This window comes from Crocodylus porosus, unplaced genomic scaffold (assembly GCF_001723895.1).
Source record: "Crocodylus porosus isolate Cpor-Errol unplaced genomic scaffold, CroPor_comp1, whole genome shotgun sequence".
Classification (NCBI taxonomy): Eukaryota; Metazoa; Chordata; order Crocodylia; family Crocodylidae; genus Crocodylus; species Crocodylus porosus.
The window spans coordinates 16,269,600-16,296,831 of record NW_017728924.1 but is presented as its reverse complement, the minus strand read 5'-3'; the positions used below and the strand labels follow the sequence as shown (position 1 = coordinate 16,296,831).

Here is a 27,232-nt window from a genome sequence, read left to right as displayed (position 1 = left end):
CCCAGCTGACTTCCTGCCCCTTGGGCAGGGGGCTGGACTCGATGATCTCCCGAGGTCCCTTCCAGCCCTGATGTCTGTGAAATCAAATCCACCCTGAAACTATTTATGGGAGTTCAGCTTTGTTTTGAAGTATGAATTCCATTGAACAAGAGGAATGTTAAAGGTACACGGTAACAATTTAAAGACAGTGGGTCATACGTAATCAAGCCACAGAGGTGGTGTTGTAAATGACCCTGTGAATTCTCCCGACTTGAGAGAAGTCACAGTGCATGCAGAATTGCAGCAGTTTATACCTTGCTTGGAGAAAGGGAAAATGATTTGATCAGCTTTTGCGAGGTGTGGGTGTAGCAGGGTGACATCTCCAGAGGTGGCTGTAAGCCCCTAGAGGCCCCAAAATATTCCAATTTTCCCCTGCTTGCTCTGGGGGACAGTCATCCTTTTGCTTACCTGCTATGTCTTGATGTCTTTTATGGTTAGAAAAGGGAAGCTGCCCCAGGGCTTCTGAAAGACCTGGGCCCATTCTAATGACCACCTGGTGGCTGTGGTCTTTGCCTTGAGGCCTAATTGCATGGCTGTGTTCCACCCCATATTATGAGAGTCACTTGGCATTGCACTTTTAATACAAAAAACTGAACAGAATTTTCTAAAATGTCATATTTGATTATAATCGGTTCATTTATGTGGATGACTTGCAGTATATTTAAAGCAAAATACAATCAAGGGAAACAAGGAGACTTTAAATGGAGCCTATTATATGATCTTGTGTGTATCAAACTCCAGCACTGCTTGGAAAAACTGCAGCCTGTTGTATCTTGCATATCTTTTGCAAACAGTCAACTCTGTAGCTGACACCTGAGATTTGTTTCGTCTGGCAGACTCCATTTTAATGTATCCTGACTTTGATAACAACTTGCTTTTGTGAAATAATAAAAACTAGCAATTAAATTTCACTTGTTGAAAGTCAGTTTGGAAGAAGAAATGGGGCATCTTAAAATTAAATGAGATGAGCAGATAAAATATTCAAAAGAGGATGAGATTGCCTCAGTCCTTGAAGGGCTTATTCCATTCTTATGCCTAGACCTTAAGCTGTTTCATTGAATTTGTAGTTATCTTTTGGTGTTACAAAGGCATCTGCCCTCATTTGTGGTCTTTTGTTTTCCTTTCTACATGGGGATATGTAGAGATTCCCTGGCTTTGCCTCTGGGAATGCTGAGTTGTCTCATCTAAAACCAAAACAGGACAAAACCCACAAATATTGATTCCCCTTGTTTCAGTAAAACTACTGAATTTTTTTTTCTTGTTTTAAAATTAAAACTACCCTCTTATGGTGCCTGGGAAGAACTGTTTCTGTATCTAGATGCACTTGCCATGGTTTTTTTTTTTTTTTAAATCATATTGATTGTGATTTATGGTGCAGTCTTCAAAGATGCAATTTTACTTTTAACTGAATATTGTTGCCACAGTCAGAAGGGAAAGGAATACGTACTATGTAATTATCCCTGGCAGTGGTTTACCCCCCCAAAACTTCAGGTGATAGATGCAGTATCCATGTTCTTCAATAAGTTACTAGAACTGTTAGCATACATCTCTGAAAAACTGAGCTCCTGCCTCTTGATATTTCCCAGCTACTGTATATAGGGCTAATTCCTGCAGTCCTTACTTCTTACTTGAACAGGAGTTGTTCCTTAGTATAGAGAATAAAATAAATGTATTTATGGTAGACAATGTTTAAAGGGGACAAGCCAAATAGGATTTTCAGTTAGGCAAAAGGACTAAAACTGAAGGAATTGTAAATGGTAAAAGATTCTGAGCCCTCCTATTTTCTGATCTACTTCAGGCACCTTCCAGAATTATATTTAACCTGGTCTGTGTGGAAACCTTAACTAGTCTCATTTTTGTTTTGTTTACGTATTACAGATTTGAAACTTGCGTTTCTAGATCGCTCATTAAAACGTTATATAAAACCCATCAGTGAGAACTCAGCGATGCCTTTTGCCATAGATGCTCTGAGCTCTGGGTGGTTGCCTAGTTGGGAGTAAAATCTAGTAGTATCTTCCAGAAAGCAGAGACACTTCTTCGGCTTTGCTATTTCATGGTGCATATGTCTGTATTGTTCAAGGCACAGAGGTGAGCTCAAAAACAATTTTAACTCTAAGTCATTCACTTGGTCAGCTCTGTTTGTGCAGGTTATCTTTCTGTAGAAACTGGATTTTTTTTTTTTTTTAATATAGAATTTTCAGATGCAGCCTTTTCAGTGATGATATTTTTAGGCTTATTTCCTGCACCCCTCCTTGCTCACAGGTTGAGATGAGCTTGTTCCTATAACTGTCTGTTCTGTTCTGTTCCTGAAAGTGCCAACTATGATTTTGGCCCCATTGTATTTTGCATGTAGGGAACACAAAATAAGGGACAGTGTCCTGAAGAGCTGCTGTCTAAATAGAAAAGACACGAGGGGAGATGGGCCTAGAGAGAAGTGGCTTCTGTAGACGGATGGCAGAGCTAGGAACAGACCTCGGTCACTAGAGTCTGCTCCCGTGTGCTAGCCTCTAGGTCATGCTATCTCAAAGAACTTTCTCTTGAAGTTGAGGCCAGCATGTCCTTCTAGTCTGTATCTTGGGAGAACATCAAGAAAAGGGACATGCAAATAACAGATTAGGAATGTCACTAGCACACACTTCTCTACCTGAGACCTCAAGAAAGGAGCAAATCATCAAACTTGGTTTCTCTTTTGAGTGCTGGTCTCTGGTGCTGTCATCAGATTTAAGTCCATCTCTTGTTCTGTATTAAACTACAATAGGCTTCTTTCCTTCCCTCCGCCCCTTTTATTTTTATTTTAAGCTGTCTTTTGTCAGGGGGCATCATATTTTTTAATAACCAAGGGGTAGAGCTTTTAAATACCCTTGGTAAGCAGTACAAATGGACATGTTACAGTTGTTGCTTGGTACTGTAATACCGCTAAAATATTGAGTTGAAAGAGTTGAAATAATTCCTAAACATCAGAAGCATCTCTAAATATTAGAATTAAGTGTTGTCTGGGGATACTCTTTGTAGCTGAATAGCAACCTTCTGCCTAGATTAAGCAGGCTTCCCACTTAATGTTTCCTGGAATTGCCTGTAGTGGACTATTGTGGCCATTTTTTCCCTTTCTATGTCTTATTGTTAGTCAAGTGATGGTTGCAAGCCTCGTGCCCCTAGCTTCCTTTCCCTGCACTAGGTTCACCACTGTCCAAGAATCCTGCAGTCCCCTAGCCGGGCCAGTTATAGTGCTGTGGTCTAGTTCAGGTCTGGGGCCTCCCACTGATTTCATAGCTGCTAGGATAGGCAGGGACCTCAAAGGATCATCGAGTCTGACCCCCTGTCACTGGCAGGAAAAAGTGCTGAGGTCATGTGCTGAGGACCCCCAGACAGGTGCTTGCCCAGTTTCTTCTTGAAGACCCCAAGGTAGGGGAGAGCACCATTTGCTGTGGCGCTAGCACAGCTCGGACTGACTCGATGCATCTATGTACAGAACAGAAGGAAAGATGAAGACTTTTGCCATGGCCCTGCCCTACCCCCTCCTCCAGCGGTGCATTTTCAGCCAGATTTGAAGCCAGTATTTACTTGCCAGGCACAACTGGCATATGCATTCCTTGAAGACATTTTATGTAAAGAGAAAAATGAAGACCTCACATTTTGTTCTAGAAATGATTTGTCCAAATAGGCCTGTATCTAATTTTAATCAAGACTGATGAAAGATAGAGAAGTAGTTAGCTGTATTAATCTGGAGCCAGGCAGATTACTTTTGCACCTTTATAGATTAAATCAGAGATGTATAGCTCAAATTTTTTTGTAAGCAGATTAAGATAACAGATCGTAAGAAAAAGTAACCTACCAAAGAATTATTGAAACATGTTTTTGACCTGCAGGAACAAGTACATTTTTCTAGAGGACAGTTCCCTACCAGTATTTAATTCTTCTCAGTGTAGAGATACTAAATAATCAGGCACCAGCATGGCAGACAAAAGCACACTGTATTTCCAGTCATTGTAGTCTCTTTGAGTTTTACTTTTACTATACAATAGGAACATGGAGCTGAAGGGTATCTCCTTGTCCAAGCTGAGATTTCTGGAGCAGAACCTGCACTTTGACTAGTTAAGACTGTGTTAGCTGTTTGGCCCATTCCCCCCTATAAATTCCAGATAAATTGTTTAACTGGGTGTGAATCCTTTAGGTTTCAGAATGCATGAACAATTGAATGTGTATTTTTGTGCTTATTCCCTAAAATAAGAAAGGATTGAAGAACTGGAGTCTGTGGGGAAGGTGAGGGAGAGTTTGAAGGGCTGTAACTTTGCAGATGTTTGCCAGATAAGGGCAGGGAAGGGAAGGTTTCACAAATCCTAACGTCCTTTACTATGGAACAGTAGAAAACCAGTGCTTTTCTGTAAGTATTGTACTTTTCTCAAGTAATTTGTAACCTAGCATTAGTGTGGACAGACCAGCTCCGGTCACAAGATGAAGCCTGATGTGCTGCGTATCTGTAGAGAGGATTTAAATAGGACAGGGTGTGTGAGGTTGGATGTGTCAGTAGCTCAAGGGGAAGTGACCAGCAGTCTAACAGCAGCAGTGGCTTTCCAGTCTGCCCACTTTTCAGGAGTTGCCTTGGTGGCTTTTGAATGTATAGTCATTGTGGACATGAATTGTTCTGCTACTTAAAGCATTTACAGATACTATTCAAAGCACATTTCTTGAACCTGTAGTTTGGTACCTTGCATTTATACAGCTGGGCAGGAACAAAGGCTTCTTAAACACCATTTTGACCACCTTCCCTATTCTAAAGGGGAAAAAATGTCACATGCCATCCCCAAACCAAACGACCTTTCACAAAAATATCTTTAGGAAGCTTTTAAAAACAGCAGTCCAAACAACTTACGACTCCAAAGCTCATTGGAGAAAGCTTTCTTAATTTGGGAAAACATTTAAATCCTCTCAACTAGATAGATGCTTATTTCTTTTACTGCTGCTAGCACTGACTTTATTCAAATTCAAACCAATACACAAAGCTTTTCTTACCGTTTCATGGAAGATCATGCTGCATAAAATATTTTTAAAGTTTTGTAATTCAGAATAGATTCCCAGGCTGTGACTAACATAACATCTTTTTTCTAAGGCTGCAGATGCATATGTTAAATGGCGCTCTCTTGGCACTGCTGTTCCCTGTGGTCAATACACGTCTGGTGAGTAAACCGCGTTTGGCTTTCCTCCTGTGATTTTTTTTTTTTTTTTATTCTTTGTTTAAGTTTTCTTATGTTTTGTAAAACGCGGTCTCCTGGAAAGAGGTTTGACATTTGCAACGGACTCGAGGCATTTCTGATATTGTGAGCTCCTCTGCAGGGCAAAGGTTAAGTTATAGTTAGGACCTAACTCCGCACTGCAGTGCAAGATTTGACCATTGCTGCATGGACATTGATGGTTGCAGAAACCTCCTTTTAATTTGATTCTTCAAGGATTTCTCTAATCTTGCAAACTAGAAATCTCCATTGGAAACATGCTGATTTGCATATCAAACTTGTGTGTTCTCCCCTTATATAAAGCCTGTATACATAACCTTCTGTTGTTAAATTATTGGAGATATTGAAAAGTGGCTGGCAGAGAATCCCATGTATAATGAATGACAATGAGATGTTGCCAGATTGTTAGATTATCACTTAAGTGGTAAGGCGTGGGAAGGCAATTCAGTATGTAGGGATAGAGAACTTGCTATACTTGGTCAGCTGGTAGGTCCATTGAGTAGGGTTTCCTATCTTCAGCTGCAGGCAGCCAACATACTTCACCTAGCTGCTTTGTATGTGGCAAATGGAAGTCCTTCTGGACTGCGGTAGTAACTGGCTTGCTTGCTGAAGCACTGTACGCTTAAGTTGAGTGTACTATTAATGGAGTATGATAAACAGCTACTTTTTATTATTCTAACAGAGGCAAAAGACTTCATCTTCAATTTTTAAATTTTTAGACCACACGCAACTTATGAGAACAGCGTCTTTTTACATCCATTCAACCAAAGAGAGAATCCACATAGAAATAGTTTTAAAAAATCTGAATTCCACTCTATTCTTCTGTGCAACAAATCTAGAAAGGCCACCAGTACCTTTATTCTGAGGTAAAGTGGTTGGGTACAAAAGACTGTTTCAGGGCCAGGTTCATACTGTTTTACGCCTATGCCTGCATCTGTGAAGAAACAAGTTACTTACCTTGAGGTAAAATCAGATGGACAATAACAGTTTATAGCTTTCATATGAACTATCAGGTTATGATAGTGTAAAATGTACCATACAGTTTGAGATGAGATTGTGTAGTACAGGTTAGTTTCTATGGTAATTTTAATTTAGTTAGCATGGATTATAATAACTTTCAGAGCTACTGCATAATGAAGAAGCGGCCCAGAAAGTCTGTCAAGATAATGTGGGCTAAACATGAACAGCCATGTTTTTAAAATTAGGCAAATATTTTCAAAATGAAGTGCAAATGAAGACATGCCTAATCTGTGACATGAGTGATGTGAGGCCAACAAAACCTGTTGAGCATTTACATGTGCAAAAATATATGTACAGAGTATTTTACATGCATGAATTAAGTGTGGCAGTTATGTGGGTAGTTTCTTACATCAGATTTTTCAAATTGGTTGCAAATTCAGCTGCATCTCGACAAATAAATTAATTCATTGGTGTCTGTGGTAGTAGTTTTCTGTCTCTGAACTGCTACTAGTATTGATGGTAACAGGAAGAATACTATCCTAATGGCTGTATCACGTTAAACATTCCTCAAGATTAGCTTTTGATGGAGATCAGTTATGCTGTTGTCATAAGCATATGCGTGGAATACTTGTATAGTGAAGTTCCTTATGAAAGCGCTGCTACCTGCATTATATAGTTACCCTATTTAATTCCTTTTCCTCATGTTGATAGAGGATATGGTACTTGTTTAGGAAATTAGTCTTCTTATAATTATAATAGGCATTATTTATAAGATGGTGTCAGATCTTAAATTTATCTGCTTAAGTGTTTATAGAGTCTTAATGGAATACTTGTCTAAATCAGCAGCTGCATAGTGACTCACTGAATTAATTATATTGTTCATTAGCAAAATTAATATGGACTTCAGCACTCCAAAAACCACCACTCTAAGGGAAGTGTCATTGCAAAATCTTGTTACTGGTCATCTGTTTTAGAGCTTGACACTTTTTTTTTCCCCCCCCCTAGGATTAATTTAGAATAAACAATGTTTGGAGTCCATATTTAATATTATTAATAGCTTTACGTTGTTTACATGGACTACTTTGTTAAACAATTGATAGACTTTCACATGTCATAATTACTAAAGAGTGTGGTCACTTGTATATATTAAAAAAACTTACAAAAAGAATTCATTGTATTTAGATACCATATCATTATGAAAAGAAGCATGTTTTAATGCACAGGATTCATTTACACCTTAGAAATAAACATGAAAAAATGCTTATACTATTTAGTATAGAGAAATGTAAAGTTACAGATAAAATAACTTGTCTTTTTCTTTTTATGCTGCGAGGCCCTTTTTGGAATGTTAGATGAGGTTTTAACCATATTTGATATAAAATCCAAATGGTCAGCCAAGCCGGGATGTGAAGAAGGTACTCGAAGGACACCTGGAATGATACAGGATCTGAATGGTCATTGTCTAGAGACCATATGGAAGTTCTTTGGAAACTTGCTCCACTGAACTTACTTCTAAATGGCATAGATTAGAGATCAGTGTTTCTCAATTTATGGGTTGCTACAAGAGAGAGTAGGAGTGGAAGTGAATTGCATCACAAAAAACAACATGGTTGCAAGTCCCTGAATAATTTTAGTACAATTCTAAAGCAAAATGTTGCTTCTTTCACTTACGTTTACTTCAACTCCTTTTGAAATGCACACACAAACTAAATGGATTTATCAGTTTTTTTCCTCTTCTATTATCATAACTGGAAGGGGTGGAGTCATTTTTTGTCTGAAAAAGAGGTCACAACCTGAAAATGTTGAGAAACACTGGATTAGATGATCCGTTTGTCAATGTCAGATATTCCAAAAACCAAGGCATGACTGAAAGCTGAGCAGAAGAGGAACACATGCAGAATTGCTCTGCATGTGCATAGTGCATTCATTCTTACAGTGGAGCTGTTCTGCTTGAAGCTGGCACTTGGAATGCTTGCTGAGTAAGTTTCATAGGACTGTGTGTGTGCTTAAGTAACTTGCTGACTTAGTTGCCCATGTCCATTGCCATCTTTGACTCCAGGATATTTCTAAAGAGCTTCTGAATCTAAACCTTTATCTTGAAACTTAGAATGTAATAAAGTATCCTTGGTAGCAGAATTGTTGTTTAAAAGACCCTTCATAATATGATAAACTGAAGCTTATTCTTCCAGCATGAAATGCTGGGCTTGGTTCTTTGAGCTGGCACATGGCCTTGGCACTACTTAAATCTCATGCAAGCCCTCAAATAGAGGTATTACTTGAGTAAGGCAACCTGCACATTTTAAAATTCTGGATTAGTTAGTTTGCGGAGAACTCCTTTTAGATCCAGGAGTTCCAGCTGTTGTGTGGGGCAAACTGAGTTCACTGTGCTGGGGCCATTAAAAATTGGGGAAAGCTCTTGTTATTAGGATGGAGCTACTATAACTGTAACCTCTATCTGTATTTTTTGTGTACTGTTGAGCAAGGTTCTTTTTCACCCTGTAGCTGGCATAATGCACCTTTAATTGTTTGCATTTATTTTAAATACAGAATAACCAACCCTTGATCCTATTTTTTTCCAGATTGTAGAGCAGCAAAGTTTTCTTGATATTTTAGAACTGAAGTGTTGCTGTCAAAACCTGTAGGAGGAACATATTGGCAAAAATGTAACTTCCCTGATGTATCAAAATAGGGTGTGTTGTTTTTCCAAACAATTGTGACTTAAGCATTTAATATGTCTTCAAAAAGCTGATCAAATAGAATGTAATGTATGGGTATTTGCCTGAGCTATTGCTTATACTCTGCTTCTACTATTCACCTGTATCCCCTTTTTCTATTCTCTCTCCCCCTGCCCCCTTGGAGGGCCACCAAGAATTTTTTTTCTGGGAATAGTAGTGAATACTCTTCCTATATATACTAGGGCTTGGCTGAGAGGGCTTCTGTGGAGATGGGGAGAGAATAAAATCCTTAAGAATAAAATAATTCCTGCTCCCTGGTTTCTGGAGCAGCAACAGAATGACTCCAGCAGCTGTTATTGGTGGTGGTGTTCATCAGAATTCTCATTGCTACAATTTTCTATGTACGTGAATCAATAATCTTATCCTCTATAACTGCATTCATGCTCAGATGCTTCTTTTTGTCTTCTCCCTTCCATCTTGTGATGTCTCAGTGTGTGTTAAGCAACATGCCAAAGTGTGAGATTTTACTGTTTTTATACACTTCTGTTTATGATTTCAAGTTTTAAATAGGTGCTCTGATGATAAATTATATAATAGCTGCTAACCACAGTACCTTGGATTATGAAAACGTAATTATGATTTTGAGGGTCTTCATTGCTGCTTACAAACTCTACCTACTTGCATGTGTTGTACCCATAGATGCCAATGGATGTAGCTTGTTGAGATGTAGGACTTCCTTTTGTAATTGGGTAATTCCATGCATTGATTTTCACTCTAGAAATGTTGTGTTTGCAGCTGGCTCTGTAATATTTGTGAAGAAAAAATATATCTACTGCTTAGAGATGTACTGATACAGGGATCCATTTTGTATCGGCACTGATAAAAAGGAAAATTGACATTATCAGCAATTGGCTTTTTGGCTGATGTGGCTGATAGTGTCATTGATAAATACCGTGTGCACGTGCACAGCCACAGCATGTATGCAGCCATTTTGGCAGCTTGGAGGGCAGTGTCTGTCTGGTAAGTCTTTGCAGAGAAGGGGCAAGAGGAGAGAAGGGGTGTTGGAGGGGAGGGGACAGATCAAGGCTTCTGTGGTGAGGGAGAGAGTGGGGCTGGGGTTGGGGCAGACACTGCCCGCTGGGGCAGGAAATGGGACAGAGCCCCGAGTGGCTTGTCTGGGGTAGGGGTGGGGGGTGGCAGAGTTTCCACCGCTGCGCACACCCCTGGGGGAGGTATGGGGGGGCATGTGCCCCCCCAGAACTGTGTGCAGGGTGGGCACAGGCAGCTGCTGTTGGCTGGGGCCAGGCTCTTCCTAGTGGGGGGGCTGGGCCAGGGCTGCGCTTGGGGTAAACAGTGGCGGTGCAGGGAGGGGGGGCTACAGCGTAGGCTACAGCCACCCCAAAATTCACTGTAGCTCCCCTATAGCTCCTCTCCCAGTGCCACTGCTGCCACCCGGAGTGCAGCCCTGGCTTAGGTCCGCCCTTACCTCACACACGGAACCAGGGGGCATGTGCCTCCCGTGCCACCCCCAGGTATGTGCACACTGTACCCGCCAAGAAAACTAAAACCAAAAAAGAATTAAGCTTTCCTGAACATTAACATTTTTCCAAATGTATGATTTTTGAAAAGCTAGCATTGGCATTAACGTAAAGCCTGGAAATGATTTTTCCTCCTTAAGCACTCCCTTACATTATGACATATTTATAAAGTTTGAGCTGACTATGAAGTGCAGACATCCTCTTGGCCTGTATGTAATCAAAAAGTACCCTTCACCTTATTAACATTTGTGGAGGGGTCAGTGATGCAGCATACTGTTTATTCAGATTATACTAAATTTAGGTCCTACCATAGACTGTTACATCTTCTAATTTTTAAACCGGTTTACTTAACTCTGGGTGGCCTAAGGCTGTTGCTTCACATGGTACCTGCTCTAGCCAGTCTCTGGGGGTTTGATCCACATGCAGCACCTGCACCTGCTGCTCTGGGGTGGGCATTGCATGTAGGGTAGTCCTGGACTGGCCAGAGTGAGTGCTGGATCTGGCATACAGGAAGGGGTGCTCAATAGCTCCCATGCCTGCCAGATCTGGCACTCGCTGGCTGGTCTGGGATCCCTGCTGCACATAGTATCCACTCCAGAGTGGGCACAGCGAGTGCTACAGAGGCTGGATCTAGCATGTGGTAAATGGGGGTGGGGAGGGGGGTGCAGGAGGGGTTTGTAGGCCTGATCTGGCCTGCAGGCCTGGCTCTGCCTGCACCATTCATCTAGCCCGTGGACAAGTCCTGGGCCTCTCAGCTGTCTATGGGGCTGAATAAGTTTGACACCCCTGTTTTAAAGATTCAGATTTATTTAAATTAATAACTTATTTTTGTCCTCTCTAGCAATGTTAGGTTTTGTTGGAACAGTTTTATTAGCATCTTTATGATTCTGACATATAGTAGTAAGCTTTATAGATTTTCTTTGCTGCTTCTAGTTATTACAAGCCCTATGTTAAATTTTCTGAGAATCTAGTAATGTGTTTCAGCTGCAACTTGACCATTCATTTTCCTGACTTTAAAGTGTTTCAGATGCAACACATTATAGTTGCTTCAGTGTCTGTTTGAGCATTTTAAGGTTTACGCATGTATACGTATATATAAAAAATGTATTATATGCATATATAATACATAGGGCAAGGAAGGTAGTGCTTTATTTTTCAAAGCTGTGGTTTGAAATATATTTCATTTTAAGTAATTTTCACTGCCTTCAGTTGATATCTTCCTCCTTCCCCACTGGGGTATCTCAGCCATCTTCTAGCCAGAATAGATGTTTGTTGCTGAGCAGCCTGCTAATTTATCAGTGTTAGCAGCCTGCCCAGACATGTACACACCAGCACAGTCTGAACTCAGATGGAAAAAATGGGATGCAGTAGAAATTGGTAGGTGTCTAGTTCTGTGCACACACCAGCGAGATGAAAACAGGAAGAGGTAAAAGGTGTGGGGCAGCAGATAATTGTTGCTTTGCTAGCATATGGATCTGTGTCAAGGAGTTAGTAGTGGGTGGCACAACTCAAGCTTACAATACCAATGAAATCATGTGGATGCTAGGGAGATGAATAATGTTTTATGTATTTAGGCTGCTCAGTTGGTGAATCTTCTATTTTGAGAATTGGCAGTGTTGGCTTTGAGGTGGGAAAAAGAATGCAAATAATTTTTGGCACACAACGATGGGCGTAACTTATGTAGCATGGTATAACAATAATAGCAAGAGACTAGGGAAACTTGCAGTCTTTTCTGATGATCTGTTGTGTGAAGTAGGGGAAATCACTTAAAGCTACTTTAAAACATTTGTTTAAGTGTCGAAAGATGCAGCTAGGGCCAAATTCTTGGAGGAGGTTATACTTTGTTTACAGTAGGAACTAATGCTTCAGTGCTTTTGAGAATCCACTAGATGTGTACCTGCATGCTACCAACCAGAATGTACCAACCAGAGTCACTGGAGAACGTGCTGCTTCCATACCTGTGCTACCAAAAAGTATGCTAACATGTGCTATGATCACATTTTTGTTTTGCTTTGTGTATATGAAAGCCCACTGATGTTTTTGGACACTCGTTTTTTTGCCATCTAAAGAGGTAGGAAGCAAAATGTAAGAGATGTTTGTAATGTAGAAACTGTGATCACAGTTCTGGTTTCCAAGACAGTTACTGATTTAAGTATTGCTCCATTGCATAATGCATATTTAAAATCCATGTCTCTAGATCAAAATAGGACCAATGTTGGCATAAAACAGCTGTCTCGGGTGGATCAACCAATAGTACCAAGTAGCGCTACCTCTGGGGATACAGCCTAATTTTTCACTTTGTCTTAATATTTTCAAGCTTCCAGTTAGCAAAAAAAAACAAAGCTCTGAAAGCATCAGAAATGTTATGCTTTGGAGTCTGATTAATGTAATATGAAGGGTCACAAAAATCAATTACTCCCCAAACACTTTGGCCTTGTAATGTCTCCATTGGAATCTACTTGCTTACAACTGTGGTCCTGGAAACTGATCTAAAAATGATTTGGAGACCCTCTGTCTACTCTGGTTCAATACATTTGCAGCCATGGAAAAGCCTGCATGTTTATGGCATAAACTAGACCATAAACTGGAATACAAAGGGATCTCAGGTTAGTGCATTTCCTCACACACACGGATGAGCTCACACAGCTTGTAAGTCCCCTTGGAATTTTCATTTTTCCTCATCTAGAGATCCTTCAGTTAACTTTTATTTTTTTTAAGTAAACCGTAACAAACAAGATATCTTACTATTCTAGATGGGATTTTACATGAAAAGCAAAAATATCCCTCATCTAGTTTCAAGGCAGAAAATAAAGGCTACAAATGAACATTCAATGAAGACCGAGATGAAACGGTTTTCTTAAACCGTTATCTAAAAAATGCTCTGCAGGAGACCAACTTCCAGCTGTAAATGTTTAGTAGTATGAAAAAAATGTTCACACATTAATTGGTATATCATTTGCCAAGACTTACTAAGCTTAGTAGTTATGCACCATACAAGTGGTTATCTGCCAAGATGATTCTAAGCAAAGTTTTGCCTAAGGAAACCAACTTGATATTTAAAGCTATCCACTTTCCCATTACTACCTTAGATACCCATTGAAGTCAGGCAGAACTTTTTAATGACTAAATGTCACTGAAAGGTTACCATTTATGAAGCAAGGAACTTTCAGTTGAAACATCAGTGAACAGCTTAAATCTTTATACCATTTCCACTGGCAACAGGCAGACATAGTGTAGAACAACAGGAATTTTATTTTAAATAGGGCATGGCCAGGAATATGAAAAAGCAAATGGAAAATGTACAGAAACAATATCAGAGATTCATAGAAGTTTCTCTTTTAGGACAATATTTGCTCATTAGTATTAGATTATAACATACATCCATCCTGAATACTTACAGGGCTTTTGAATGTGTTGGTACATCACTTTCAGTGTGATGTATTGAATTAGTGATCCTAGAAGGTTATGGCAGCAGAAAGCGTTTGAAAGGGAATTTCAGAGATTAGACAGTTTTACACTTGGAACAAAAGGGCATTGGGCACTTACTGGCTTTTACTTGCTGTAAAGAACATTTTTTGTATAATATCAAAAATGGGACTTTTTTTGCTTCTTTCTTTTTGGTGAGCAAGAATGAGCGATACCGAACATGAGAGAGAGATTTCTTTAAAAAAAATATACCACCTTGCACATATTGAATAGGAATATATACTTCACAGGGAAGAAAGAAAGATTAAAGAGGTAACAGATGAAAGGCTTTACTTTTGGTTCCTAACACATTGAGGATCGCCATCCATGTACAACTACTCAAGCCCCATCCTGTCTTTTATGGTTCTAAAGACACTCTTGCCAACTTGAATTTTGAATCTGCACAGATATGCATGTGCAAGCAGCAGGTGTCTATTACATAATGCACAAAGAGTTAAAATTATTTTTTTTATTCAGACTGGTCTTGAAGTAGAGCATTTAAGGATTTTAGTTTATTTTAAACTTCCTGCCTGTCCGTAAGAGAGTAAAAAATGAACTATACGCTTTAAATTGCAATACGTGCAAATTCACATTAAGAGATTCTAAGAACTGAATTTTACATATTGTACATTAACAGCCAAACCAAAGGCAAGGGGGTTAGAGAATAGAAAAAAATATACCTAAAATAAACAGTTATTCTGAAGCATAGAGGACAGGTAACTGCATAGTCTCATACCATCCATTATGGGTCCTGACTTACAAAAACTTACCCATGTATTTAACTTCATCCTTTGTGGGATAACTTGTTTAGACAAAGTTAATTATGTATATGCTTGAAGCATCTTGGGGTGTTTTTTTTCCAGATAACACTAAGGTCCCCTCTAGTTCAGGTAAAGGTGTGATAGGATCTGATGCATGGTACACACAGTTGTACCTCCGGCCGTGCCACATGTTCATGGCAGGAGGCCTGATTGTGGGATCCAGCATCAGATCCAATCCTGCCTTATTGCTGGTGCAGGGGGAACCTGGGTTCACCATCCCAGGCTCCTTCTGTACCAGCAAGTGGCAAGTTCCTGCAGCTGACAAAACTTGTAGCTGTAGCAGCACCCCCACGCATTACTGTGGTTGTGCTGTGGTTGCAAGTCCTACAGCTGAGAGGATTCTAAGCTGTGGCAGTGCCCCATGGGTCTGAGAGTCGGATCAGTTGTGGGATCCTCAGCTGGGGCTCCCAGCTGTGGGGGCATAGCTACCTTGCTACGTGTGCGAATTAAAGATAGATAGAAACCAGCTATAAAGTTATTACACATTCTCCAGCTCTAACTTTATAGCTGGATGGACCTTTTTATGGCTTGATAGTTACTTTGCATGTGTAACCAGCCTAAATTAGTTGTAATGTGAAGAGGGGGCCTAAGTCTAGTGCAGGTCACAGATTTAAAGTACTAGTAGATATACACAGAAGAAGATTGAGATCAATAATATATTGTTGTTTTGACACTGACTCTAGCATGAGTTTTTGTGTGTTTCCTGTAGTGATAGACCAAGATTATATTCTCTTGCATGTTCCAATATTTGGAAACAGATTGATCATCAAATTAGGAGCTGTACTTGAATACTGGGGTTTGACCTATTTGGGTTTTTTCTAGCTTTTGTGACCTAACAACAAATAAGTTTTCCTCAACCTCCTATTTCATGTGGGATTAGTTCCAACTCCGGTTACCCCAGTTCCTCCAATTTTTCTGTTTTAGAAGTCTTCACGCCAAATTCATGTTCGTTTACTACTCTCTAGATTGTGTTCCTGCACTTGCCTCTCATAGCAAAGGCAGACTTTCTATTCTCCTGTTCATTAAGTCACTGACTGTGCTAATTGCAAATTTAAGTTGGATATAACTGGTGGATGAAACTGCTGAATTACAGTTAAATTCAAGTGTGATAATCGGGGGATCCAGGTTTTCCGTTTCTCAAGGGAAAACAGAGAAGAATGTAGATTTCTCTTTCTACCCACGGATTTCTCATTTTAATGGAGAAATGCCTGGATTTTCACTTTTGCAAAGAGCTCTCTGCAGGCTGGCAGAGTTGCAGCCTGCAAGGGGCTGCGGGGAGTGGGAGGAGGGTGGTCAGGCAGGGTATATACACACGGCCACCAGGCAGCCTGGAGAGCAGCTCCCACAGGCAGGTATGGGGGTGGGGGGAAGGGGGAAGTGAGTCCCCATTGGGAAGGAAGGAGGGAGGGAGTTGGACTGGGGTTGCTGCCTAGCCAGGCAGTACATGGTGCTTAGGGCCCAGGACTGGAATGTGCAGCCGTAGGGCCCTGGTGGGGAGCAGGACAGGGCTGTGGGTGGCTCATTTGGGAGGTGGGGGAGGGCTGGGGCTGGCTCTCCACTGCTGTGCACACTCCCAGAGGGGGCAAGGGGGGACCCGTGTCCCCCAGATCTGTGCATGGGTTGGGTGCGGCCTCGGGCTCCCTGCCCTGCTACGTTCTCCCGGGGCCTCTGCAGCCCAGCGGGTGAAACCCAGCATAGCAGAGCAGAGCGGGCCTGGGCAGGGAAGCTCCTTGGTGCTGCGAGCCCTGTGCCACCCTGGTGAGGCGTCCCCTGCCTGTCTGGTTTTCCATGATAAGAAACCCAAAATCAAATGCCAAGTTTATAGATATTTACAATTTATTTTATTATAGTAATTGAGGCACTGATAGGCTTCCAAATTACTTTAACATTGTAAATATATCGATAAAACATCATGTGCAGTTGATATCTGTATATAGAGAGGGTGTTTCATTTTAATCATGGATTTGGGGAGTTTATCAGAGAATTTGCTATTTTTTTTATCAGGGAAAACCAAGATCCCTGGTGATGATAATGATGCATTTCCCTCTACAAAGCATATCACAGCAGAATAGTGTGGGGCACCTGCTGTTGGAGACGTCTATTTCAACCTGACATTTTTGTCATCACTTTCTATTTAAACCCAGTTATGAACCTCTGTGTTGGTGGTAGGAAAGCTGAATGAACGTCTGCCTCTAAAATGTGATTTAAGGAATTGTTAAGGGGAAAAAAATTTAAGTGAATCTGCTTCAGAACCAATACACTTATTGTTTTGCAGCTGGCCCCTTTCTGCAGCCTCAGTGCCTCTCTTTTAAATGGTTTTGTTGCTGCCTGTCATGCTAGCAATATTTTAACGTTCCTTTTTTTCCCCCTTCTCTCACATTCTGACAAAGATATATGGGAATACTCTTATCTGCCCTGTGTCGGGTACCTTGCCTGATGTCCAAGCTAGAGAGCTGTGTGAATAATGTGAAAGTAACTCTTCATTGTGTATCAGCTTTTTGGCAGCTCACCAGCCTTGGCCTTTGGGGAATGGGCTTCTGGCAGGACTGAGTTAAGCTGTATTTATTGCGGACTTGCTCTTTTCCAAATGCCACTTGTAAAATAACATTTAGTTTGCAGGTCTCAATTAGGCCATTCTTCTGATCTGACAACTGCCTCTTCCCTGTTAAAAGATGTTCAAAGCTATCAGTGGACCAGCAGATTGGTGGGATACTGCCTGTCACCATCAAAGATGTGTTATCGGAGGTATCAGCTAGCTGTGTAATGAGGCCTGGTGGCTGCTTGCAGTGTCATTCCAGTACAGCATTCGGCTTCGTTCCAGTAATTCAAAGGTGTTTAAAAGGTTGAAGCACAGTCTGGTCTGCTTGCTTGGCAAGTCCTGATGTCATGAAAGCACTCCATTCCTGGCTTACCTTGAAGACCCTATACTGACTGTGTCCAGGACAGTAGCTGATGACTGGTGTCCTAGTGGCGTCAATACAGACAGATGAGCTTCAGAATAACCTAGAGTCTAGAAGGAGTTTAAGGATTTTCTCATTTTCCTCTTGACCAGCAGCTCATGGTGAGGATGTTGGAGGGAGCTCCCTACCCAGGTGTTTGGGGGTGTCGCTGCAAACAAAAGTAGCATGCTTCAAGGTGCTCCTATACTACCAGTGACTGATAGAACCAAGAGGAGTAGCACGTTTTTTTTGTTTTTTTTTGTTTTTAAAACAAAAAGAGAGAGAAGAGAGCAGACACCTCCCAAACCAAACAGAGAGGTAGTTCATTGTGTATACTCTGTCTTTTCTCAAACTGCTGCCTTTATCCTGGCTTCTCTCAAACTAAAAGCAAACTGCTGCTTTGAAAAGAGGCTTACCATAGCCCTTGCATCCAGGCACTGAATGGATGTCCTGGCAGATTCAAGTTGGACCTAAGGCATATGAACTCTTAGGTTCATGGTTGTTGAGATTTCTTGGAGTAAGGGCTTAAGCCAACTGATTACTTCCCTTGGTACTGTAGTCAACTGCCTGGCAACTACAGGGACTGAGATGGTTATCTTTTTCTGTACCACTGTATCAGTCTGATGGAAATCTGAGATGGGCACAGGAAAGAGCCTGTCCTTTAGTGCTCCAGGTATTACATACTGTATCTCCTTTGCCAAGGCCTTAGAAGCAGTTAAAAGAGATACCCACAGGTTCAGATGATGCAGAGATGCAGTAGTCCACATCCTACCAGTATGTGAAATGAAGGCTTTAAAATCTTAGCATCATATTCATGATTCTTGGAAAGCATCCAGTAAGCCCATTACCATGAGCCCTGGGAAGGGGCACTGTTGAATCTGTGTCCTCCTGGGCTGCTTTTAGCAGCAAGCAACAGATGTGAATGCATTATGAGTCATGCTCTTTCTGGGGGGTGGAAAAATGCAAATATTTTCCAGAGCGAACTTGATTTTAAAAAACCCAAATCCTTAAAATTGAGTGGTTTGAAACTATTTAGTTTCCACAACTCTGCATCGATGTATTTTGATCTTGGTTTAGTTTTCAGGGACTTCATGTATGTTTTCATGAAATGCGTGTATTGCAAATTTGTTTATTGGTGTTTTGAATCAATATGTGACATTATATCAGTATTAAAAATCTTTGGGCAGCCATGAGAAAAAAAGACTTCCCTGCAAGAAATCTTGTAATTTCACAATAGCTTTAAATGTTAGTTTTAAAAACCACAAGTAACAAAACCCCAAAACTTTTAAAAGAGAGTTTACTGGTTATTTTGAATAATGTGAATTTTGGGGGTCTAGAATGGAGTGTTAGTGGGGGATGAAATGTCTGATAATGGAAGAAAGACTTGTGCCCTTAGTTGTTTGAAGACTATGAGAAAAGCAGCTAAACTTAGAGAGTCACTTCTCCTTTTGTTTCAAGTATCAGTTTTTCCATAATTAATGAGTCCTGTGACCTGGTGAACCAGGTTTTTACATGACATGGTTGTCTTTCTGATGAACTGAAACAAGACTGTGCAACATTCAGTACTGGAAACTCTTTTATTGCCTCTGACACTGCATATATCTTTCAAATAGTAATTAGAACTACTTGTACATTCAGAAGCTAAAAAAGTCTTGCATGTTCTGGCCTAATTCAGAAATGGCATTGACCCTGATACTAAAAGGACACAAAGTGGCAAATGCCAGGCAATAGTGATTTATACAGAACCATAGAAATAGGTGGCGAAGATCTGTTCAGTCCTGCAGTCCCTTCCCCCACTGCAGGACAGCACTGTATAGGATACCAGTGGTTATGTAATTTCCTGAAGCCACAGAACCTTTCATGTCACTTCTGCTGCTGCAGAACCCCTGCCCGTGGTGCTGCGGGCCTTGTAAGCTGACATGGAGCCAGGAGATCTGGCCCGGTAGTGGTGGGGCACTGCATCCCAGCCTCCTGCGCTGCAGTTACCCCCAGTCTCTTTGCAGAACCCTGATGACCTGTCGTGGAACCCCAGGGTGTTGTGCAATGCAGTTTGAAAACCACTGGAGTATACTGTCTGATGTCTTGCCCAGTTCTGTTCTAACAATTGGGTTTCTGTAGTTTCTGACCTTACTGCCAGGAAACAGGGCTAGCCTGGTATCACCTATGAGTATCAGGGTCAGTGGTTCAGGTAGCCTGAAAGGGAAAGGGGAGGCAGCCAATCAGTAGGTCGGGAATATTGCTGGGTTGCGGGGCTGGTGGTGATAAACAATCAGAATGTATAGGTTGAGATGTTTTTGCTTCTAAGGCTACTGCCACCCTTGGAAAGTCCTGCTTTGCTGCACCCAGTGGATTTGGCTGGGGCCCTTGAGCAAGGTCCTTTCTCTTGTAGGAATCTGAGGTTTGAGACCATGGGCCTTTTTGCTATTCCTGCCATCTCTGCCTTCTGTGCCTTTTGTTAACTCATACAAAAAACTAGAACTCTTGGTTCCAAAATGAAACCTTTTATTAGATCAACTGGAAAATGGCAAGAAAATTGTCCTTTTCTGCAAGCTTTCAGGATCAAAGTTCCTTCGTCAGGCTCTGGGAAAGTGTAGATGGTACAAGATGGTACAAAGTCCCCATAGGTAGGAAATAAACATCATTTTTGCACAGAGGGAGCTGAAGATGGAAGGCTGTCCCTCTGGGTCCATGGGAGTATCTTTGTGGCCTGTGTTGAGTAACTCGTTGATCAGGTAGAATTCCTTCCTGGAGGTGTCAGGTGGCTGGCAGGGAGGTAAAAAATCTTCCTTGTTGTTCTGCAGTGAAGTTTAAAATCCAAAAATCAGCTAAAATTCAGCATCTTCCATGTTTCAGGGGTGTACTCGGATGTTTCAGGAGTGTACTTTTGTTAACTCGTGCATTTCAGGGCCAGTATTCAGTTAGCAGGCTTGCCTCATGCTGGACCTAAAATGCTTGCACAGTGCTACCTTCCATTTTAGATTTCTAAAACTCTTGCATGTTAAATTATTTGCTAGTAAGAAGTGCACAGAATCCCTTAAATCCTGGGCTGGTCCCTTTTTTCACTGTCCTCATTTGGGAGGCACTTGGCCATTTTTTACCATCTTAGCCCTTGTTACATAAATGGTTGCTCATGTGTATTATCACCAGGGATCCTGGTTTTCTCTGCTTTAAAAAAATTCCCCAATTTTCAATTAAAAGGACGTAACCCCAAATCCACATTTTTCTGTGTTTAAAATGAAACATCCCTCTCCCTGTCTCCCTCTGTTTTTCTGTTTCACTTTAATCATGGGAAAATGGAGATTTGGGTTGCATCTTTTTAAACCTAAGATTTTTTTTTTTTAAATCAGAGAAAACACGAATCCCTGATTATCACTCCATGGCACAAATATTTATCAGAACCTAGCACTGGGTGAGGCACGATTCTGTGTGGCCGTACAGTCCATCTTCTTTGTGTGCTCTTTTTCCTTGTAACCGGACTGTATAGCTTTAAGTGCCTCGTTATGTAAAAAGGAAGCTAGTGTTGTCTGTATCTTACCAGGAAATGTACTTGCATAATTAGCCAGGCCACAGAACAATAAATCTTTCATAGCATGAAAATGTTTGTTTTACACAGTAAATACTGTCAGTGCTGTTGCAACAAAACAAGGGTTGGGCTGTTCTCAAAAGTGTCCCCAGTAAAATGTTTGTGTAACTGACCTTCGTGTTGACTGATCTAGTGCAGAAGCCCTTATGAAATCGCAGATGGCAGATAGAGGCGGCTCCTTGCCAGGCATGAGCGCAGTGTGTTGCATTGTTTAGATCTGGAGCTATTGTTTCCGTAGCATGAACTTTACAGTAGTACAGTATTACAAATCATCTTCTACTTGCTGAAGCCAATTTAAGCCCTTTTCAAGTTGGTTTGTTTCTCATTCTCTCATTTGTGCCCTCAGCTTCTTTCTCTCTTGTGAGTTACTGAAAGTTGAAACAAAAAAATTCAGAGATTGCAAGGAACTTCTTGCTTTTGCATGCTATCGCTTAATCATTTTATGTTTTTGTTGTAGACTGTTTGGACAAATATTCCCTATAAGCCTTTCAAACTTTTCTTCCACAATGGTTGTCTGAATATCATGGAGTTTGGAACCAGGTTGCTCCACTGTTTAGCATGATCAGTTGGTGGCAACCAAGGCTAGCAGAGTCTAAATATTATTTATTTATTTATTTTTTATACTGGAGTAAGGCTACAAGAAGAAAAACACTTTTTCTGTTAATAGAATCCTATATTGTCTTTCTGCTGCAACGGCTGCTGCCAGCTCTTTTGGAACATGGAGAGCTTCATGCTCAGCCTCTCCTTTCGCTTGTCTCTCTGTTGGAACTATAGATTCATATGTTTAAAACATTGGCCCCTGTTATCTGATTAAAACATTGACATTTAAAACATTGACATTTAAAACATTGACCATGATGACCTGCAGCATTAACAGTTCAGCATTATATTGATCCAGTTCCACAACATGGAAGGGAAGATGTGGGAGGGAGATGCGCATCTCTGAAGCATCAGTACAAAAGATGGACCAGGCAGTGGGGTTTTGGAACATTATTAGCATCTGACTATAGTGTGGGTCTGTTTGTCCTGGGGGATAATTGTTTGGTTTTGGGTTGGGTTGAATGATATGAACTTTAGTGTATTACATTTCTTTGAGATTTCAGTTTAAAATGATGGTAAAATGATGGTTTGAACATCTGAATTATATTAGGGACATTAGTCCGTCTTTCTGCTTTTCAGAAGTGAACCACACATATAATCATGGGACCAGATTTGAATTTTGAACCTATATTTTCCCTGTCCTTTCTTAAAATTTTGAATCTTTGAAGCTCTCATCTGAATCAATTTTATAGAAATTTAAAGTACAGATAAAGAAACAGAAAAACATCCTGGACAGGTGATTTTTAGAAAATGTATTGCATCAAGCTTTTCCCAGTGCAATGTTTTGTCTTTTAACAAAATACAGTAATGCCTGACTGGAACTGGACTGTGCCAATTTAGCCCAGTGTCAAAGGACTCGAATTCAACCTTGAAATATGTATCACTAGTTATGCCTCAAATTATTTCTAGCTAAGTAGTTCTATGTATTTTCTCCCCTAAGTGGAAAAATGAGTTCAGCTAACCACACAAAATGGTATATTGTTACATATTCTCTTGAATGAAACTATGAAACTATTATTGGCAATCCACCTCGCCAGGTCTGATTCACTTTGATTAAGAATCTTCTTCCCATGACTGTTACACAGCTTTAAGATTCAGACTTTTTTTCTCTATATTGATTTTCGCTGGCTTAAGGGAATTGTGGTAGTTTAAAATATTTGTGTATGGATTGCTGTAATTTGCATTAATCTCTGCTGGCTTGAAAATTGTTATGTAAAATGTATAAATGGGTATGGCTATTTCTTATTTTTTCTATGCATTTGGAAATGTGTTGTTTAGAAAGTGGACCCTTTTACTTTTGTGCAACTAGGTGGTTTATTTACAGTTCTTTGTATGTGCTTTGCCGTCTTGTGAAATGATTTTTATGTTTCCTCCTGCTTGTTTTCTGTTTTTGTTTTTGCTTTATGCTGCTGGTAATTAGGTTAGCAGCAAGTTACTGGGGGACAACAGAGAATGGGCTCAGGTGGTTAATTTTTTTGCTTTTCTGTCTGGCTGCCATCTTTGCAATTTTTTCCTCTGGAACTACTCCTCTATTTTGTTTCTAGTGCTTGAGAAATTCAGATTGTCAGTAGCAAGGGATAGTACATTTGGTACCCCCTGATTAGCATAAGAAGCTTGAAAATAAATTAAATTCCATGGAATTATAATGTGGCTTTTGACACTGAAGAAGAGGCAGTAGGTTGCATTCCAGTTGACTTGCCAACAGTACTACATAACAGTTAAGGACAGGTAGGATGCTTTTCTAGTGCCACCATGGGACAATTTTCTGGGTGAAACAAGCACTGTTGAATCATTACACCAGTCTGGGATCACAGGTACCAAGCCTTTCAAATGAGATGTAAGGAAATAGTGGTGGCTGTATCGGTTTCCAAGGCTACATAGGGACAAATGCCCATGGTACTTGTAGATGGTGTCTGGATGGTAAACTTACCATTTCTGGTAGTGCTGTCTGGCAGCCTGCTTCCTGAGCCAGGAACAGTGTCCGCCCGGGCAGGCTAATTGGCATTAGCTCTCTCAGCAAGGTTCATTAGTCCACTCCAACCACCATGTAGAGGTAGCTGCACTGTTTCTAATTAAGGAGGCAGCCTGTGTAGAGTGGCACTATGGTGGTTAATGGCAAGATTATGCCACAAAACATTTGTAGCACTTATCAGAACAGGGCTGCAGGCCCCGGTTTTCTGTCCTTATTCTGACATGGGTAGTTGCACATTCTCTTCTAAACTTTTCTGGGTGGAGTTGTATACACCTGTTCTTCCCTGCAGAAGTGAACCTGTTATGTAGTGCTGCTTTTGCTTTCTATCCTGCAAGTGGCTGCATTTTGGTTGGACCTGAAGAAATGTAAACCCTTACACTGTATGTAGATAGTTTGCAGCATGCTTAATGTTAGCAAAGGTGCTTTGTAAATCAGTTGTGAACAACAGCAAATATTTATAAATGTTTTCCTTTTTTCCTCAGCTTCCATTTGAGATGGAGATTTATTACATCCAGCATGTGATGCTTTATGTTGTGCCCATCTATCTTCTGCGGAAAGGAGGTAGGTTAGCAATTAGTCTTTAATATATGCAAAATTAATTTTAAATAATAAATATAGTGTGTTCTGTTGTGGGTATCAGCTTTTCCTTTATAAGGTTTACACATTATTGTCCTATCAGTGTTGTGGTAGAACCAAGGAGGTGCAGTCATGGATGAGGCCATCTTGTATTAGACACAAGCTGTGTTAGGTTTTCTGTACAAACAGAACAAAAAGCTAGTTTCTGCCCTAAAGAAATAATGACGCCACAATAACAACATATGTTCTCTTCTTAACCATTGTCCTCGCCATACCTTGTCAGTCAGTTGCGTGCATTTGTGTGTCCTTTTTGTCCTTCGGATGGATGTCTCTGCGTAAGTGAAAAATGAGATGGAAGGGTCTGCTTGTAGTAGCTTTCGAGGTGAATGTGAATCTGAGAGTGTAGAGGGTGTTCTTTAATTTCATAGCTCTAATGAAATCTAGTGCTGGGTATTAATGACTCAGGGATTGCTTGCTTATTGTCTTTTCTAATCGGATTCTTTACCTTTTACTTCCATGATTAAGATAGATAGTGGCTCACTGTGTCCGAGAATCCTGCCATAAAAAAATCCACCAGTTGTTTCTGATGTAGCTCTTTCCATTAATGTACTGAGAAGGTTATATAACACATAACCGTGAATATGGTGCTGTTCCACTCTATTTAGGGACCTGCTTCTAACCTGGCAATAGATTAACTCAGACAGTAGAACCTCATTAAATCCCAGAGGCCTCAGATTCAGTCTCTGCTGACAACTCCCAGAGAGAAAAAACATTAGAATGTAGGCGGATTAATGCATGGGCCAGCCAGGCCCCTGCCTCCCCGTGAATGAAACCAGCGGCCAGGCTGGGCCCATGCAACGTGGTGGGCCGTGGTTGCCAGGCTCTTGTTTGCCGGGCACCACTGCAGCCGACTGAGCCACAGTGGGGTGAGCAGCCGCCCCTGGAGCTTGGTCTGCACCACATGTGCCCTGCAGGCAGCGGCTCTACACCCCTGGTGCCATCTCCAGCGTGGACCTGCCCTGGGCCAGGGCAGCGGAGCAACCCGCTCTGGCCACTGCTTCTGCTGCACGAGCCAGGGATGGAGCCCGTGGCTTCAGGGCAGGGCAGGGCATGGGTTACCGGGAACTGCAGGCCATGAGAGGGGGTCCTGGGGTCCAGTGAATCTTAATCCACCCCTGCCTTACAGATTAAGTGGTTCAGATAGGCATAAGTTTTTTGCAGGCATCACCCTACTTCATGACATGTCAGAAGTGTGATATTACAATTTATGACAGTAGGATACAGTCCAGTATTTGCCAAGAGAGGGGGTGCTCAAACCCCAGCCCATGGGCCAGATCTGACCCCTTGAGTTGTCATGTGGCCCATAGTTTCCCACAGGCCCAGAAATTTGGCAGCAAGAGAACTGTGTTTCGTGGTTTTAATCACAAGTGGTATAGATAATAATGAACATTCCAGATAAGTTTAATCTGCTGTGCTAGCTGCAAGTTTGATCAGTATTTAAAATACAGCAGTTGTTATATATAAAAAAAAAGAAGCTAAATTGGGAGTGTCACAAACTGCTAATTAGTGCAAGATGTGGTGTCAACAGCTGCATAATACTTTGTATATCACTGGCTAAATGTAATTCTGGCAGTATTTCTGAACCACTAGTGTCTTGAGCTCGTTAGAAATCCTGGCAGATAATGTAGCCTGCTTACAGTACATGAGATTCTGCACATAGTTTTTAGGCGTTGCTGTAGGAAGTCTCAGGGGCTCCCATTTTTACTGCCTTGAATTCTGAAAGAAAGATTGGGTCACTTGTACTGGTGCATGCTCCAGATGAGTATGGCAGAGGGAAACAGAAAGAGTCAGTGTAGTTCAGCAGCTTCATCGCAGCTCCCCCTCCCTCTAGCTCTGCCCTCAATCAGTTTACAGCTATCTGCTGCCATCTAATGTTGGCGTGAAAGCAGTGAACTTTGATGCTTCCTGTGGGCTAACAGACATCTGGGGAGATTGCCCTTGGCTGACTGCTGTAGTCAGGCACTTCTAGCTAGTGTTGCAGTTGGTGTCTGTTCCCTGACCAGTTAATACCTTGTTAATAATGTGTAAACTTGTGTAGTACTTCTGGCCAGTGTCATTGGAGAGGGAGCTGTACTATAACTATTACTGAAAAAATGTCAGTTCTTTGCTGATTTGAAGCAGTTCTGTCCAAAGGGATTATTTTCTGTTACCGTTCTGCCTGTCTCACTGCATCTGGTTCAAGAATTTTAACTCAGTCTTGTGTGGACCATTTTAACATCATTGACCTCCGCCAGCATAGGGTGATATAGATAGAGATGACTTCTTATTTGGGATATAAACTTTCATCAGTGGGTCTATAGATTATGATCTGCAAAAGTGATTGAAAGCACAAAGGCTGAGGAGAGGAAAATGGATTGTGTGTATACAGTGCAAGGGTACTTCATTGTACTGGGATGCGTGCTACTATTGTACCTTCTGACTTGAGAGGATAGCGTTTCACCTCTAGTGAAGTCGAGCTCATTCCCCAAAAGCCACGTACCTTTGCCTTGAGTTTTATTTTAGGCCACTTTCTGGTTTAAAAAAAAAAAAAAAATCATCTGATAAAAAAATCATTTGAAATACTATGGCACTGAGCTCTGGCTACTCTGGTACGGATAGCAGCTTGGGCCAAACTCAACTACCTGTTGAAGTTGATGCATAAAGCGGTTCGTTTCTCTGGAGGCCACAAAAATCACAGACACACACTCATTAGATGGCACAAAAGGTGTATTTGCAAATAGGGTCAGAGCAGAGTCAAAAACTCAGATTACTCTGAACCCACAAAGGAATTTTGCAG

At 41.1% G+C, this 27,232-nt stretch overlaps 1 protein-coding gene across 4 annotated transcripts in view; it reads left to right on the top strand.

The window, feature by feature from the left end:
* TMEM164 (transmembrane protein 164) overlaps nt 1-27,232 on the top strand; it is a 111,875-nt gene that overhangs the window by 69,081 nt on the left and 15,562 nt on the right. For all 4 annotated transcript variants that reach the window (XR_002102128.1, XR_002102127.1, XR_002102129.1 and 1 more), the window contains exons 3-4: nt 5,147-5,213; nt 24,303-24,381. Coding sequence is in view for 1 of the 4 variants with exons in the window: in XM_019540411.1 (XP_019395956.1) it covers nt 5,147-5,213; nt 24,303-24,381 (146 nt within the window). In the remaining 3 variants the exon portion in view is untranslated. The remainder of the gene's footprint in view (nt 1-5,146; nt 5,214-24,302; nt 24,382-27,232) is intronic.